The sequence below is a fragment of the Gavia stellata genome, chromosome 3, assembly GCF_030936135.1.
Source record: "Gavia stellata isolate bGavSte3 chromosome 3, bGavSte3.hap2, whole genome shotgun sequence".
In the NCBI taxonomy this organism is placed as follows: Eukaryota; Metazoa; Chordata; class Aves; order Gaviiformes; family Gaviidae; genus Gavia; species Gavia stellata.
Window position 1 is genome coordinate 13111824 of NC_082596.1, and position 18075 is coordinate 13129898.

General features: G+C 41.8%; 1 protein-coding gene across 1 annotated transcript in view; it reads right to left on the reverse strand.

Annotated features, from left to right (window-relative positions):
• Positions 1 to 18075, reverse strand: part of FER1L6 (fer-1 like family member 6) — an 81397-nt gene that overhangs the window by 22567 nt on the left and 40755 nt on the right. The window contains exons 19-30 of the mRNA XM_059836317.1: positions 17325 to 17511; positions 16614 to 16738; positions 14522 to 14656; positions 13815 to 13964; positions 9809 to 9919; positions 7439 to 7600; positions 6124 to 6307; positions 5740 to 5924; positions 4059 to 4181; positions 3888 to 3927; positions 1976 to 2088; positions 750 to 881 (exon numbers count right to left, since the gene is read on the reverse strand). Coding sequence (XP_059692300.1) covers positions 750 to 881; positions 1976 to 2088; positions 3888 to 3927; positions 4059 to 4181; positions 5740 to 5924; positions 6124 to 6307; positions 7439 to 7600; positions 9809 to 9919; positions 13815 to 13964; positions 14522 to 14656; positions 16614 to 16738; positions 17325 to 17511 — 1647 coding nt within the window. The remainder of the gene's footprint in view (positions 1 to 749; positions 882 to 1975; positions 2089 to 3887; positions 3928 to 4058; positions 4182 to 5739; positions 5925 to 6123; positions 6308 to 7438; positions 7601 to 9808; positions 9920 to 13814; positions 13965 to 14521; positions 14657 to 16613; positions 16739 to 17324; positions 17512 to 18075) is intronic.

Consider the following 18075-nt stretch of genomic DNA (forward strand, 5'->3'; position numbering starts at 1 on the left):
TCTAAATATGGTTTTCTTAGTATTACTATCCTAAAACTAATATTTTGCCCTTAACTGTGTATTTGCAAATTGTTAATTCCACTGAGTTAGTTTCACAACAGTGTGACTGGAATCCAACTTGCCCTGCATTTTTGCAGCCACTACACAACTCTTAAATCAGTGTTGACTCATGCTGCTGAGTAGCTCATACTTCCTGAAAGCAACTAGCAAGTCATTTGAACAGAAATTTGCATTGCAAACTGATTGAGGTATCAATGAGTTTAATCTGTTCCTCTAAACTATAAAGTGCTTGAAATCCTACTAACATTATTCATGCTTTGAACTACTTTTTCAGATTCCCTAATGGTGCCCTGGATCAGGCTGTGCAATTGTCTCCAACTGGAGTAGCTGTAAGGGCCTCCCTTTAAATTACTGAAAATCACATATAAGGTGCTGTAACTGATAGTACAGTAATAAAGTTGCATTAGCGGAATCTGGACTACACAATATATCTCTTCTTCCCCTTCTGTGATTTAAAACTTATTTGTAATTCCTTGTTTCAAAACAACAGTGAACACCTGGTGCTGTACGCTGCTTTCATCTATCAGGTAATGGGAAAGGAAAAATACGACTCTAGATCCAATAAAAGAGGTAATTCTATTTACAACAGACTGTCAATGTCTTTTTCTCTCATCTTTGGTATACCTGAAATATGCATGAAAACATAAAGTCTCTAAATTACCACCCATTTTATCAACATTAAAGCTCACCTTAAACTTTCCTATTATTCTGTCTTCAGAATCAGCATGAACTTCGTCATTAGATTTTCCTCTTAAGAGCTGGAAAGTTTTCACCCAGTCCTCAAAGTTATTAAATTCACTCTCCAAGTCTCCTTCATAAATCTTTGAAAATAGGAGAATGCTTATTTTCTGTGGTGCAATGAATATATTTATAGCAACTTTTTTATTACAGGATAACTAGAAATTCATTTTGACTCAAAATACAAATTTAATAAACCAAAGTTTTGCAAAAGTCCTTGAGGAAAACAAATTAATTCCCCACTTAAAACAGGAGCGGTTTTGTCCTTAACCAAAGTCCTTCCCAAGTACTGGAATAGCACATTAATGCAGCAGGCAGAGGTGGCTCTAGAAGGGCCGGAATGAGCATTGGTAAGCACTGGCATGGGTGAAAAACAGTGTGGATGTGCAGCTCTTTGCTTCTGTTTCCTCTCTGCAATGTGCCTTTGATGTGCTGATCCATTCTGTTATGTTAATGTGTCAGAACATGAGAGCAAAGCAGACAATTACAAAGTGCTGTGGGGACAGAGCTTTAGGATAGGTAAAAAGACCAAATCACTATTAAAGGGGCCGGGGTTATTCAGTGTGAAATAGAAGGGCCTCGACTAGTGCCATCTCTTAAAAAATGGAAACAGCAGTTTCAAATTCCCCTTTATTCAGCTACAATCTAATCCAAGCAGTCCTAATCTTTTCAAACCTCCCCATCTCTCCAGTCATTTTGCATGACCCATATAGTTTTCTTTGAATTCCTTCTATCGTTACCCAACCAAATCTAATGTGAGCTGAATATTACCTCCCCATCAGGGAGGGTGCACTAGCGACTGCAGCCATGCTTTCCATACCCTTTTTTAAGTCATTCTTAATAGGCTGTAATATTTCCAACATGAAATTTGGAATTTCCAGATTCAGTGTTTTACAGGCGAACAACGAAACTGAATTTTCACTTAAGTTTCTCTGGGTGTCTCTATACTGGCAAATTGAAGGTCTAAGGCCAAGCAGGTCACATCTGCCCTATAAGACCCTGGTTTCCTTTGGGCCCCATGTGCTGATGTGCTTTATCACTATTGTTTTGTGTGTTTTATTCATTTTAAAGTGTCTGAAATAAATGTAAGGAGTGTTTGCTAAACTCAGCTGCTGATGTCAAGCTTTGGGGAGACAGTGAATAACAGCCTGACCTCTTGGCCTTACTTCTCTCTTACCTGCAGTGTTGCTAGGTTTGGAGTTTCTTTCTGTTTCCTTTTCAATGTCTTATCCTTCTTTTTGTCTGGCTCCTCTTCCATGATCAATGTAACGTGGTCAGAAGCCTGCTTGTCTGCAGAGATTTCATGACATCATGTAGGTTTTAGTGAGCAAAGCACATCAAATGCTTCAGATAGGTAAGGATGCAAAACAAATTTTAGAGAGTCCCCCTGGCTCCTTCTCCATTCATTCTTCTACTGCCAAGCATAGGGTCCTCTCTTTTCTGACCGCTCCTCCCAGGCAGAGAGATGGCATTTTATCTTCTCTGTGACTAACAGTCTTCTTGATGTTCTTGGTGGACCAACTGTGATGGTGTCCTGTATCAGTCCTTCCCTGTTGGCCACCTCCCAGAACACCCTTTTCCTTCCTCTCTGACTCCTCCCACATGCAAACTGACAGATCTTAACAGCTTTCATGTAAAATTTAAGGCTTTTTTAAAACTGGAAGCCACTATTTAGGCTGACTGGTACGTCAGATATCAGGTGATCCAAGTCCTTCTCTGCTCAAAGGTATCACAAAATAGAGCTCATCTCACCTTGTGAAAGCCTAGAAGTATGAGAAATGGGAGGAGGTATCTGACCAGCCTCAAGCCAGACTCCAAACACTGAGGGGGACTTCCCAACAAAAAGAGGCTAAGCCCTCAAAAATTGCACTTTGACGGTTCAGTGCTTTGGCTGAAATCTGGAGTTTGAGTTCACCGTGCTTTCATTTTTTGAGTAGTTCATGTGTGTTTGACATCACTAAATATTTAGAAATATATATAGTATATATTATATCAGTGCTGTCCTGTATGTATAACGCTTATCATCATAGGTGAAAATATGTAACAAAAACAATCAGAAGAGAATTTACAAGATCTGAAATCATCAGTCAAAAACAATATGCCACAACTGCCTGAATAGCATGTGGGTGGATGTCACAATGTCAAGTAAATTTCTAATTGTAAGTGAACATGACACCTTTGTAGTAGAACTTTTTCTATCTAAATATTTCCTCCGTGTGGACAAGTGAGTTTCACTCAGAAACTGATCTCTGCCTTGTCTCTCAGCAGCCCTGATGATCACTGAAACACTGTCAGCTGCTATTTCCAGAATGATACCACCTGACATTTAGGTGCTGTCTTCCATCCAGAGCAATCTCAACACCTCCTTTAAAACAGAAATCACCTCAGTCACCGGTGAAGTGCAGTCAGCTCTGGCATGGGAACGTGCTATAGTTTAATTCTGAATAGCAGCTCTGTGTAAACAGTAAAAGTCTTTTTTCTTTCCCAGTCTGCTCAAGCAGTCACATTTGTCCAAAACAACAACAAAAAATTTCTAGAGCTCTGTTTGATTGTGGGAGGACCTGTAAAGCCACGAGTGTACATGCATGGAGACATATAGATATATACATACACACACACAGGGCCTATTTCTGGCCAATTCTTTTAGGTTCTTGTGCAAAAAAAGTTCTTCTAGAACCTGAGCTAGACACAAAGCTTTTCAGCTATAGAAGTAACACATATGACTACGGAGTCTCCTAGCAGAAGCTGTTCCTACATCATTGATCCTGAATTGGATTAAAAATTGAGAGAAGCTTCTTTTTCTGAACCTGTTACAAATGCAATCTAAGTTTAGGATAATCTCCACCTTCTATCATTTAGGACTTTGACTTTGCAAATCTTTGTGCATGAGATTTGAATGACAGGAAACTCATGTTAACCCAACACTGCCTATGAAGTTTTAACCTGCCCACCATCTGATCAGCTGTAGAGGAAAGAATCCCTTATACTGGTAGTACTCTGTACCAGACATTAATTGTTGATGGTAAAATAGTAAAGAAGCAAAAAACCAGTAGTACAAAATAATAGAAAAATGCAAATAATTTACTTACTGTCTTCAGGTTTTCCCTCACTGAAAAGAATTCCTTTTGCCTTTCAAAAGAAAAAGACGATGGACAAACTCCTCATTATGAATGTAATACCGAAAAGGAATCATTCAGCAGTACATCTACTTTTACAACATTGTTCATCGGTGAGAGTTTTGGGCATGCTGGGTGACTTACCTTTTGCATTTTGAGCACAGAAGCATAGTATTTTGACCACCAGTCAATAACATTTTCAGCTGATTCATCTGCAATTGTTCTTTTTCTCCTCTTTGTTGACCGTCGGATGGATTTTTTAATATCCTACCAAAGAATGGGAAAAACACTGTTGAACTCTAGAAATTATTAAAACTAATCACCTGACTCATGACATCAAGCATTAACAGATGTATATGAAGAAAATTTCAACCTCCAAGAGCTAAATAAAATGCAGCATGAATTAATGTCACTGTCTTTCATTCCAAGACACCATGATCATCATATTATTAAAGCTATCTCTATGTTACCTACTGATGCTTCCAAAACTTTGAACATTTGAGACATTGCCCCAGGAGCAACCCAGGCAACAGGCTGCATAGAGAAATAGATAAACTACGTAGAGAAATAGATAATGATGTCTTAAGGGATCTAAACATTCAGGTGCAAACCAGTTTCTTCCACTTAAGTCTGCAAGTATTTTAAGAACTCCCATTATTACTTTATTGCCTTTTGGAAGGAGAAAGAGTCCCAATAGTTGCTGCAATTCAGCTGTTCTCTTCCTACAAAAAAGCTAAAATCAGATCCTGAAGACCACCTGCTCATGCAGCAAATCTTACTAACTTCATTCTTGCCTAAAGATCGGCCCTTGTTAAATAGAGTGTTTCATTCTACACCCTTACAGAGAGTTGTCAGCTTGGCTGGGGAGGCTGGAGCAAAGATAGACAATTGGGAATAATAGATAAGTGGGAATGATAATTAATATGACACAGATGGTTAAATTACAGGGTTCCCTCTAGGACTCTTTTCTTACTATACTTTGCTGTTGCACATTAAAATTGTTCTGTACCAGATGAAAGATCCAGACTGGAGTGCACTTTTAGGGAACAAGACATCCCTGCAGTTTCTTTGACCTCGTAATTATGAAGAATGCTGGAAACATCTGAACACTGAAACACCAAAGGTTAAAGAAACATGCTTTAAGTAGCTGCAGAAACAGCTTCTGAAATGAAACGCAGTCCTGCATCTCTGCTTTTATTGTTGTTAATAAAAGCATGATTACGATGGGAGAAGCTACAGAGAAAGGAGGAGCATGTGCATCTGAACAAAAAATAATGTACACAATCTAGAGCACATACTGTACTGTAAACACCATGCTGACCAGAAGTGCCTTGTTTTCCTGTATTTTCCTATCTGCTTCTATCCACAGACTGACACCGGTTTTATACTTTGACTGTAAGATCTTTTGGAAAAAGACTTTCTGCTCCCCATTTGTACAGCATCTAACACAAGGGGGGTTTTATCCCTGCCTAAACACCATGGACACAGAAACAGTCATTCACAGTGAGAGTTTTGCAATTAAGTAGATCATTCAAGACCAGAAAACCCATAAACCCTACTACTCCAGCAGTGCTTGCCCATGGGATGAACATCCAGCACAAAGGAAAGAAAGACAGTATCTATTAATGGAAGTGATGAAATTACATGGCATTAAAGCAGCATGGCTAACTAGTTCTTTCAAGGGCCAGCAAGATAGCGTGAGTGTTAACATCAGTACCCAGAATTTCTAATCCTGAGTTAAGTAAAAGATTACCATTTTATAAGGAAGGACTAAAGTCTACAAAACTGCAACAGAAAGTTAGCTAACAGCTTCAGCTATACCTACCTTCTGTTTTCTCTCTTTCCCTGGTTCAGAGGCAGAGTGCTCTGGTTCAGTGGCAGGGAGTGTTGCAAGACATGGGTCTGGCTCTCTCACTGTACATTTACCCTGCTCCACCTCAGCATAGATGTGATCAGCTAAAAATGGTTCTTCTCGGGATAACTCAGCAGGCTGGGATGACTCAGATGAAGCTGAAATTGAAACTTGGAAAGTTAGGTAAGATTTACCAGAAATGCTATCATCACATTTTGTAATCATCGAATGATCATATCGTTAAGGGTTTGACCCTACACTCAACACAATAAAGCATATCTTCCAAGTACGTGCCTAGTGTTAAGCCTCCAAGCAGGTTCTTGGTTTTTTTGTTTGGGGTCAGGATTGGACATTTACCTTTCTCAATTTCTACAATGTCTAGTCTGTTTGGTGTAGCTTGAAGACCCAACTGGGTCTTACATAGGAATTGCTTAAGGCAGTTGATGGTATGCGTTCCAACAAGAGTACTCCTCCCAAATGCTCTCCAGTCGACCACGCAGATGCTTAGTGGAGGATGCAAGAGTTCATTTTCAGGCAGCTCCTAGTGGAGAAGGACAGACAGCAGCAGGAGAATTATTAGAGAATACAGAACACGTATAGAATATTTGTCGTGCACAGCAATAAAACTGTTACTCTTCCCTCCATTCTTCTCCCCATACTCAAAACGCAAAATGCATACAGCATAGGCAATATAGTTCTGCCCACAGGTTTCTGCAAAGTCTGCAGAAACCCTTGTCCTTAAGAATACAGAGTGGACCATATGGAGTTGAATCCCACGCTGTCATATACAAGCATCTCCTGTTAGAATAAACTGGGAGAATCAGGAAAGCTCAGAAGGAACGAATGCTGTGTTGGAAATTGTGGGTCTTAATGCCATTGCTGCTTTGTTGAAGGCTATTAACCCTATCTGGCTCAGTTTGCCCAGCCATGAGATGTGGACACTGGGTGGTTACATGCTTTATAGGATGAATTACAAAAGGCAAAACAGTTCTTTGGACATGTGATGTACAATGGAAGCTAAAAATACTGTAGCAATCATACTTCAGTATCTAGGTTAGTGTTCTGATATCCTTTTGTCTTATAAATAAACTTCTCTTGTGATGCTAGCAACTAGAGCAAACCAAACAGATTATTTTTTCTGATGCTGACCTTTGTCCACTGAAAGTACCAGCTCTTATAACCCAGGCAACAGGTGATAATTAAATTTCCAGTCTATAACAGCAAGTGTTACAATATGAAAAGGTCCAGAGCTCATGAGCCAGAAATGATCAATCCCTTTAATAGCCCAGTAACACATGAAGGAAAATTAGAAGAATTGAAAGAAAATAAAGGAAACTGAGCACTACCCTGCAAAATGGGTAAGGAAGATGAAAAAATACTAAAACTATCACTGTTATCTGTCAACAAGTTCCAACCTATCAGTAAAAATCTGATTGCAACATATTTCCTTGTCTACTTGGGATGTAACATGAGGAACATCATCTTCTTTTATCATACAGTTGAAGCAGAAGTCTTTTAATGCATCTTCAAATCAGTAGCTTTTCCATAAGAACTGATGTCCCTTAGTATGTAATTAACAGAGGAAATTATTTGACAGAAAGGAAGGAAATTAGTCATTAACACCTTGCCTAACCAGAGAACGGACAGGCAAGGAGCAACATGCTGTACACACCACTTCAAACCAGTCTGCGAGGCCACTGAAATTGGGATTTTTCTTGTAGCTCTGGATGACAGAGGATTTCACTCCTTTCCCCGCACATTCGATGAGAACCTGGGGGCGATCTACAGAAAGGAGCTGGACTTTCTTCAGCTCTCGAACACCCCAGAACAGGACCTGTGGTGGGCAGAGAGAGAAACATCAGTAGCCTGCAGAGATGCCTCAGTCTGGGGGAAGCCACTGCTGGGATCCCATCACCTTGTATCCCTTGGGGAAAGCAGGAAAACAACCGAACAACTTACTTATATCTGATATCCAATAACCATCCAGATTACAGTCAAGTTAAAGCAATTAGTAACATCCAACAGTTATCAAGAAGTTATTGCCAACAGCAAGCCGTAATAATCATGTTTGCAAAAGTTATCTTTTCAGCAGGGCAAGGGGACTATCCATCTGAACTGCAGGGGCTAGCTTGGTTTCTTTTAAGTGTCAGAGCTGTTGAAGGAGCAAACAAACCCCATACAAGCAGAGGTGATTAACAGAGGTTTGCCAGCTGAGATAGCCCTCAGGTCTGCAATGGATGGCGCAGGTCTCCAAGCAGCTTTCCTTCAAAGGACCATGCTCCTGGTCTGGAGGACGAGGAGGAGACGGAGTCTGTAACTGGGGGTCTGCGGGAAAAATGGGACTTTATACAGCACACACTGGGGGGGGCTGAAAGAGAGGGCTGGGGCAGCGAGGGATGGTTATGTTACCATTGGTGAGAGAAGTCATGAGTCTCACGAACCTGAAATGAAGACTGGAACCGAAAGGGAGTGTGGGGGGCTTTGTGGACAACTTGAAAGCTGGTAGGACCGGGGATTTGTGTGAGTCAGGGAGTGGCAAGGGGCAGTGAGATCCTGCTCCGTTGACAGAGGTTCCCAGTTAAAATCAAGGCACACTTCCATAGTTACAATGGCTCCACGGCCATTTCTACCAGTGTGGGGGATTAGTTTATAATATCTTGACAAAAACAGTTGTGTTATCTTCATCCTGTGTTATTTCCCTGCTGGATACCCTTCAGAGAGGGTATATTTGGGCAATATGTGTATTTCACTTTTTATATACATGCACTTCAACTGTAGACCTGTTGTCATAACAATTTAACTGCCCGGGTCTGGATGCGATTTCCCTGATTTTAAGGTGCCCGAGGTATCAGAATGAGGAGCGGGGTTGTCCTGGGCTCCCTCCAGAACCAAGGGAGACAGAGATGCACTTCCGAAGTATAATTTAATCTGTTTAAGGACTGGATCACTCTGGGAGGTTGGCTGCTCTGTTCAGCTGTCCAAACAAGAAGCATACAGTGAAGATCCTTCTAAGCTGGGTGCCTTAGAGCTAGTTCAGATGGATGTCACAGCAGTGTAAAACAGAAAATGTGCAAGCAGCACAGAGCAATCCTACTGCAGAGGCAGTGGGAAGGCCTTCATAGCACAATACTTAGAGGAATACCTAAGTTTAAGGATTTAAATTGTCCCTTTAGCATCAGCAGAGTAGTTCATGGGCTTATTTAACTTGCAGGGTTGGGTGTAAAAAAACCTGCTAACAAAAACTCTTTCCTATGTACAGAGAAAAAAAGTTTAGCTAAATGATACAGCAGAGCTAACAACTGTGCTCTCCTTTTCAGCAGCTCAATTGCTTGATCTTTGAAGGCAAAGCTGGAACTGCTTCTGGGCTCCCGAACAAGTATTTCTTGGGAAAGGCCACCAGGTTATGCAAACAGGGTCTGACTTGGCACAGCAAAATGGGCAAATAAGCAGCTGTATGAAGGCTGCGGGATGAGTGACAGGGAGTGGTGAGGCTGGGCAGCATCCAGGCATTACACTAACGTGAAAAGCTGCCACATTTCCCTGCTTTCTAACATAAGGGGACTTTGGGCCCAAATGGAGCAAGAGAGGAGGGGAGAGAAGGTGCAAACATTTGTACACAGATGGGTGACATCGCTTGGCTGAAGTCTGGGACCCAGAAAAAGCCCTGGAGGTGACTGATGTAGAACTTCACCCCCGGTGAGGTCAGCTGCAAGGGGAAGGTCTCCATCTCCTGCAGACACTTCCCCGGGCTGCACACAGCGCAGGTCCATCAGCCACGCTCTGCCACGGGAGCAGTCCCATTCCGGCAGGCTGGGACTGAGATGTAGCCTTTGCTGACCTCAGGTGGAAGCACTGCCTCGCGTGCCCAGTCTCAGAGAATCAATTTGATCTGAGCTTACCACATTTGTTTTTGGATCCATATGCTATTTTTATGTGATTCCTATTGATCAGGATTTTAAAATCGTCATCCCTTACTGTTAGAGTTCAATAAGAGAATAAAAGGAGCTGAGATCTGGAAATGGAAACGTTCTAAGTAACTCACCTCCACTCTGTACTTGCTTAAAACAGGTCGGATGTTGGCTGGGACTGGGTAAATCTGGCCAACATCTGGTGGATCCAGTGGGGGAAGTCTGTCTGGATCTGACTGAGGAATCTGAAAAATTAAGCAGTCATAATGCAGGCTGGTTTTCTGAAGAATAAAACCAGTATCAGAAGTATCTGTGAATGGTACATAGAACACATTAATTTAATGCAGTTTTGCAAGACACATTGCAGAGCAGACAGGTTGTGCTGTGAAAGGAATGTGGCCTGGATTGCTATCTGTCTGTCCTGCTGTGATGCTAAAACACTTGGCAGGAAGAGTATTCAACAGACTGGGTTTATGCACCTTTCTGAAAAAAAGTCTCCTTTGTCCTAGCAGGACATAGTCTGCCCTAAAGACATGCGTGTACTGAAGCATGGTAATGCTATTTATTAAATATGGAAAGCATGGTAATTCTGTTTAATGAAAATCCTGTGCAAAACTGCTTAGAAGATTTTCACAGGAAAATTCTAGACCTGATTTTAGTTAAAAAAGGCTGATGAGCAGACAGTACACATCAGCTGAACTGCACATTTGCCAGACAGACACCATGCTCTTCAGCCACTATGGAATAGCGGTCCTGCATTACGGCATGCTGTCAGCATTTGAGAACTTGCAGATTGCATCGCCAGCGTTAGGGCTGGGTCTTCTCTGTGCAACAACTAAAATCTTGCGGCAGGCGGCACTTACGTTCTTTGCGTGTGATTGCACATAAGCCTGCCCCACGTTCAGGAGCGTTGTTTGGGCGTGCATGACTGCCCTGTGCCAGGCGGCTGGGAGGAGAGCGTGCTCCACCACGGCTCTGAGGCGTGACCAGTTCTTTGTCTCTTGCTGCAGGCTGTGCTGCCTGTTCGGTTCACCTTCTGCGGGAAAGCTCCCTGGCTTCATTTCCTAATCCCTTCCTAATTTTCAACAGTGTATTTATGACCTTCTCAGTCCATGCAGGGCAGATCTGAAGCATGGCCTGATTTAGCAAATTTCTACATAAAACTGTTGAAGCCAGCACCTGATGATCAGTCCTACCAGAAGCTCAGGCTGTGATAGCAGAGAACAGTAGGAACAGAGGTTTCACAGGTGAGCTAACAACCTACAGACAGAGATCTCCTCGGCTTTCACATGAAGTACAGTACCTAAAGGTTACTGTATGTATGGCTTCTGGGAAAAAGAAACGCAACTTCTGGAGTGCTTCACTGTTCTTAAGCTAACTTGTCACTGTTGAAAGGTGAAGCAGCTGAGATACAGCTCTCAAAGGACCTGTAAGGTCGAAGTTTTCTGCTTCTTTTAACTAGGCTATTTGTCTGTTATCTGCAGCTATGTACGGTTGTGTGGGAGTTTAATCAGCGTAAGGGAGAAAGGATGTGTTTCCTAGTACCTTGTAGCTGAAGGAGGAGATGGGTGGAAAACGTATCTTCTAGCACAGCACCTGCAGCGTATGTGAGTATTCACGTAAACAACAGCAGTAATTCACATGTACAAGTTCACTGCCTTTTATCAGTAAAAATCCAAAGCAGTTCATGTAATAGATTTTGTGGAACTTGAGGCCAGAAATCAAGGTCTACTTTTGTTGGTCCCCAATGCATCTGGTTTCTATCAGCCACCTCTGTGATGCTGTTTAAAAAGCCAAAAGGAAACGTGCAACTTTGTGAACAATACCTGCCTGTCTAGAAATCCACCTGTTTAGCTTCAATTATATTCAGACCTTCCAACTCTATATTAACTGACATTAAAAGCTGCAAAAATTTACCCCATAATAGATTAACTGGTACTTTAAATAAAACAAGAGGCAAAGACCACCTGAACCAGGTCACATACCAGATGTCATGTGCCTGCACACAGTTCACATCTCAGGGTACCCACTTTCATTGCATTATCTGACTTGGGTCCTGATGACAGGTGATCAAGAAAAATATATTGATCTCCATGATGCAGTTACTTATGCATATGTAATTTCTAAACAGCACCATTTATTTTTATTTTTTTAAACTAGAACATACCTAGCTATTTGTGTCTCTTCTTATAGCTGTGAGAAGGGATTAATTCCCAAGGACATGGCTTAGGAGAGGAAAGCTGGTGAGATCTCACATTTGAGAACAGAACTGCCTCATAAAAAGATTTATTAAGCTGCACTCTGAGACTGCAAAACCTAAGACTGATATCAAATCAAGATTCCCTGGATCTTCACTTCTGTTCTTTTTAAGTATTGCAGTTAACTGAACAGTTCTCCAATATACTGCAAGGTCCCCAGTTTTCCAAGATCTAACAACCACTAGTGGAGTTGAGAGTGTTTCTATATTACACAGTGAAACTCTGTTGATTTCAGTGTAATTAGCTTGGTATAACTCAGAAAGGACTTTGCTTCCTGGCCACAGTGAAACTGCACAGAACAAGAGGTGAAGAATGATCTAGCACTCAAATGACAGCAGAGGAAAGGAAACACACCACAAGGTGTGTTTACAAGGGGATTTTTCTCTTTTGATTAAAAAAAAATAAATCAGTAAATCCTGAGCCCACTTTGAGCAAAATCAAGACTCCTAGTATTCATCAGTCTGTATTTTTTTAGTCTACTATTTTTCTAAATGCCAGGATGCTTTGTTATAAGAATAATTTTATGTCTCCAGCAAGACCCAGCATAATAGCCTTCATTTTGAGAAAAGAGCATTCACTTCTTGCACAACACTTCTTCAGCTGAACTAAACGGTACCTGCAGATCAGCGTTATCGAGCATGGTACATCATGGGAAAGGTTATAGGCTCAGAATGTGAATAAATTAGTGATGAGAGATTTTTGTTTCCATCCTCACAGAGAGCATCATCAGGAAGCCCCTGATGATGGAAGGAGCCACCGGCACATCATCTCTGGGAGTGCTTTAAAGCCCGGCAAATGTTTATATACATGTTTTCCTGAAAATTTCTTTAATGTCCATATTGCTATTATCTGCCATGTGAGATTCTCTAGAGTGTTGTCACTGAGAAGAATAATACAGAGCATGAAAATAAGGACTACAGGGTCTTTACTTACAGTTCTTATCAATTCTCTAGAGAAGTCTTAGGGGTATATTTGGATATATCCCAGAAGCAGTGCTGCTTCCTTTGTCCCAAAAGATGGCAAAACAAAATACAACGCTCCCTTTGTTCACCAAAAAGTGGAATTCAAGAAAAAAGCGGGAAAATTATGTCTAAGGTACTAGACTCTATCCCGAGGTACCCACCATAGGGAGGGTATTCTCCCCCTGGTGCTGTATTTCTGGCTTTCACTGAGAACATAATTAACCCATCATACTTAAAAGCCTGTTTCATCCTGGGAATATCTCCAAAATGTATCATGGTGTTCCACATTTTTCCCATTTCAGATTTCAGAATAAACTGCTGTGGGTGTTCAGCAGAGAGGTTTCCTCTAACTGGTGGCTCTGCAAATTCCACTGAAATTCCCTGAAATCCCAGGCACGATGCACCCCACTGATGCATCTGCCAGGCTAGCCCCAGCGATACACTGAATTTGCCTTTTGTCTCTCAGCTGGAAACCGGTGTAACATTTCTCTTAATATGTTAGGGGTATCTGAAAACTCAGTCTTCCTAATCCAGTCCTTATTATTCACCGCTCCCTTTTCCTAAGGGGGAAAGTAGTACTGAGATCTTTGAGGTTGCTAAAGTCAGGGCCATATGCTACTCCAAAGACCAGGTCATTTCCATAGCGGTGGGATTTTTCACAGTTGTTTCTTAGGCCAGAGCCCAGTTTAGGGCAGGACAAGTGATGGGCAAATGAGGCTCAGAGCATGCGAGGGGCTGGTGGTGGTGTGTGCACGGGCAGTGGCCCCTCTTTCCCTGGCAGGGTGGAGGCAGTGACAGAGGTCCATCTGCACAGTGATCCTGCTCCAGTTGTAATTCCCACTGATTCAAGAGGGTGAAGGGCCTTGATGTCACGGCTGCCTTTGTGAGCCCAGGGTGTGAGTCCAGAAAGTCTAAGTTACCTCCAGAAGCTCAAATGTAGCAAGAAGGTCTCCTCCTGAAAGATTTCCACAATACACTGGGTGGTAAGAAAGTTTAGGTGGTTCATAGTTTTGATCAGCAAGTCTCACCACAGGGGCAGCCACTGTAGACCCAATATATTCTGCTTTACCCTAAATAAAGGAGAATATAGGTGTCAAATGCATTTGAATTTCACAGCTGTCGTAGGAGCCAAGATGATGCAGAGTTTAGTATTTGTGAAAAAAACCTTCTCTTGAAGTAAACAGCAAAGTAAAATGCAAGGCAGCTATGAAAATGGAGGAGTTGAGTATTTAGTACTTCTTCAAAGCATCCAAAGTTTCTGAGCTCTACATTCAACCAGTGAGACTGTGTCAGGGTTTGCATGGTTAGAGATAAATCCATGTCTCCCCAGGCTTAGACACAATATTTATACTTGTGTGCAAGGGAGGTGGGGCAAGATGCTTCTGATTTCTCTAAGCCAATCTTTGGAAGCAAGATTCACTCGGGAAAAAACAAGGCCACAGCTTTGCAAGGACATAAAGTGAGTCTCAGGGCTGGTTTCAGATGTTAAACTGCAAACAACAGTAACACTGAGCTCCACTGAGCAAGGTCATCCATTTAATGCCTGTTCAGTGACACAGCTTTGATTTCACACTGGCAGTAAGACATAAAAGCCCAGGTTTTTCACTAAGAAGGATTTTGAGTTTACCACTGCATCGTCATCATACAGCTCGATGACGATCTCTGGTGGGAACTGAGCGATCTCCTCTCTGTCGCCATGAAGCACAATGCTGTTGAAAAGCAGCATCTGGTTCCAGGTGGGAGATAACGTCTGAGAAATGATCTAATGAAAGAGAGGAAATGTTTAATAGGCTATGAACTGGTTGGTTGGGAGTCCTTCAGCAGGATGTGCTGTTCTGCTGCTGACATCCTTTTTCCCACAGCCTGAACAACTCCTTGCCTGAGACACCGCATTTTTCAGCAGCCAGTCCCAGCCGGAAGAATATAATTCCTTTGCTTTGAGGTCGGTATCTCTTCTGGTGTCTTCATTTAACCTGTTTGCCTCACAGACCCCTCACGGGTATATCAATACATGACCACCAGCGTAAGTAGACAAAGTTTGATATTAAACTTAGAGGAAAGCTGTTGGTTTAGGAAAGCAGATGAATGCCTGATGCTATTAAAATAAAACCTTTGCCCTAAACCAAGGCCAGTTTTCACTTCTCCAGGGTACATTTTTTCAATCTTGTTTTTACTTCAGTGCAATGACACATAACACTTTATAAAAAAAAAAAGAAGAAAAAGATCTTTTAATGAATCACTCATAATAAATCAATAGTTTTAAATTTGTTGTAATTTGGCTTATGTGGATGCTTATGGCATTTCATCATAGACAATGTTTTAACTGTCTTGGCAGGAAATATATTTAACAAAGATAACATTTAAAGAGGAAAAATATGCCAACTGCAAAATGACTCATAACCTACTATCATTCTTTTAAATGGAAATAAGGCTCTTGACTACAGTTTATTGGCACTTGGCTGACAGTCTTCTAAAAACATGCAAGTTACTGGCAGCAATATTTTATTCAGGAAGTGAATAAACTTAACACTTCTGTGCCTATAAAATGCTGTTTCTCCTGGGCCAAATTCTACTTTCCTGAACCTGGTGCATCTAAATACTAACTTCATTGGCTTCATTCACCAACTTTTGTTAGAAGTTACAATTACATTACAGGAAAATATTGATTTGTATCCTTGAGGCAAAAGCAGCACCATCACCTATGATTTAGAGCAGAGAACAGTTTTTGCTTTCCGCTCCCTTAGGCATGTGTTACAGAACTTGCTTCCTAAGAAAAGAAGATGTCAGAGGAATTTTAGAATTAATTAAATTAAAACAGTCTTCTGTGGAGTTTTTTGGGGGAGGGCTTGGAATGGGGGGATTAAACACTTTTTCTGAAGTAAGACAATGTTTGGCCCAGCAAATTCTGCTTGTGGCATGGATTTCAGAACTCCCAGTCCCATTTTAACTCCAGGGTAGTTGTAGAGGTCTCAGGTCCTCTGAAAGTCAGTCCTCATGTTCTGTGAGGGACCATCCTCCTGCTCATTTGCCAGGGCTGCACTTCAACCCTTCTTGCTGGAGCGTTGTAGAAGTTCCCCCTTCTCTCTAGAGGCTCCATCAAATGTCCACAAGAGACTATTTGCCCCCTGGAGGTGTCTGAGGGAGATGTGAGACCATGCCCTACGGGAACATTTTTGCAGCATTCAAGTGATGCAGAAAGTCCCACACTTCTCTGTTTTCAGCTCATTTCAACCTTGCTACTCTAAAACCACCAGAGTGCTTTGCCAAACTCTGTCACAAAGAGCCGTGCTGGCTACAGAAGCCATATAAAGGTCTTCACTCTTTGCTCACTCATTGCACACATAGACTACAGGAAAAGAGAACCGTGGGGGTTCATCTTCATACCAAGCAATGACAACAGCCCAAACTTAAAATATACAAAAAAGATGTAGAGAAAGGTAATTCACTTGCTACAAAGGCCCAGCAGCCCCAGGAAATCTGACATCTGAAGGAGCTAAAATAAATCAGTACTACTGCAGCTCATGTTAGAGTAGTGGGTTACACCTAAACTTTTGCTTTGATTGCAGTGGACCATCAGGAGTTGCCCTTTAACTGCAGTCATCTAACTTTTCCTGCTAGGTACCTCCTTGCAAAGCCAAGAACTTGCCTTTTCATGGCTTAATTGCAAAAAAAAAAAAAAAAAAGTGTTTTCTTTTACTGAAAGAGACTTTGGAACTTACCTTCGTGGTCTGGCAGTGTGATGTGAATGTAACTTTTGCAAAAGGATCAGAAAGTCCAGTGCTGTCAGCTGCAATGAGCCCCCTTGCCTGATACATGTGGGCTCTCAGCTGGAAGAAGTGCGGGGCTACATCATTGCAAAGAAAACAATAATGTCATCTTCATGGAAATGATGCAGCACATAGGTAGGAAGGGAAGATTCACCACCCACTGTCCAACCAGGATCTGACAAGGGGAACGTTTGCTAGCACTGTCTCTAATGAAACACTAATGAAACACCCGAGACCCTCAGAAGTTGTGTAAGACTTCTGTATTCACTTAAAATCAATGTCTGATGTAAGTCTCTACTGCAAGGTTAACTGCCAGTTTTTCTATCCCATCACTGGTTTATCTATAGGTGTTCAACACAGTAGCTTCATCAGGAGAACTGAAAGATGCTTCCTCATTATGAGGAGACAGACCCATGGGACAGGGAACAGCAATTTCAAGAGAACAGGTCCTTTCTTTCCCTGACATCTGCAAAGTGTCAGTGGCAGGACTGATGACTTGGCAACAAAACCAGCCTTTTCTGATCAAAAGATGGTAAACTGTGATCATTTTAGAGCAGTTACTTTAAACAGAGGTTTTGCAGCCCTCTGAACTAGGGCTTTTGGGCCCATGTGTTTCTTACAAGCCCTCTCAATTGCTAATATGGAGAAGAAACAGTGCCTTACTTCTATACAGCAGGCAGGCGGGTGAGGGCACCACGCTGTGCCCTGTGCTGGCGTTGGATGGTATTTCGGTCTCATATCCTACAGGTAAATTCTCCATGATGCTATGGGCAAAGCTGGCAGGTCCAAGCCATAGGAAGATGTCCACCTTTGCCTGCACAGTCCAGCCCAGCGGGCGCTTGCCTGGTAACTGAAGAAAAAAAATCCACCCATCACCAACAAACTCAAGAGAGAGGGATGGCTGGATGCTGAGTCCTAACAAGCCAGCGTGAAACAAAGGAGCAGTCACTGAGTTGATATGCTGAAAAAAGGCATTTCTCCACAGTGAGACTCCTGAGACTCATTTAGCACAAGGAAATTCTGTGATTCTTAGGGAAGAAATGAGTAGTTTTCTCAGTTGAAAGTCTACATAAATGGCATACTGGCTAATATGCAGAGGTTTGTGCAGACCAGCTAATAGCTGCAAGTGTATCGGTGCTGGCTGGTACCTGACTTTTCACAGACTTCAGCCCACTTTATATTTCATGCAGTTTTGCTGGTCTCCAATAGTTAGTCCTGTGTATTACTAAAAATATTACCCTACTGGGTAGGTCAGAAAACATATTCCAGTATAAAACATTGTTAGTCTTGACAAACAATACTATTATTTCCTTCCTATCCCCTCCTGCTCCATCTAGCTCTACTAAGATCAATGTTTAGTATTATCTGTTCTTAAGGTAATTCTTGATATTGAAGGGGCTGAAGAGTTAATTAT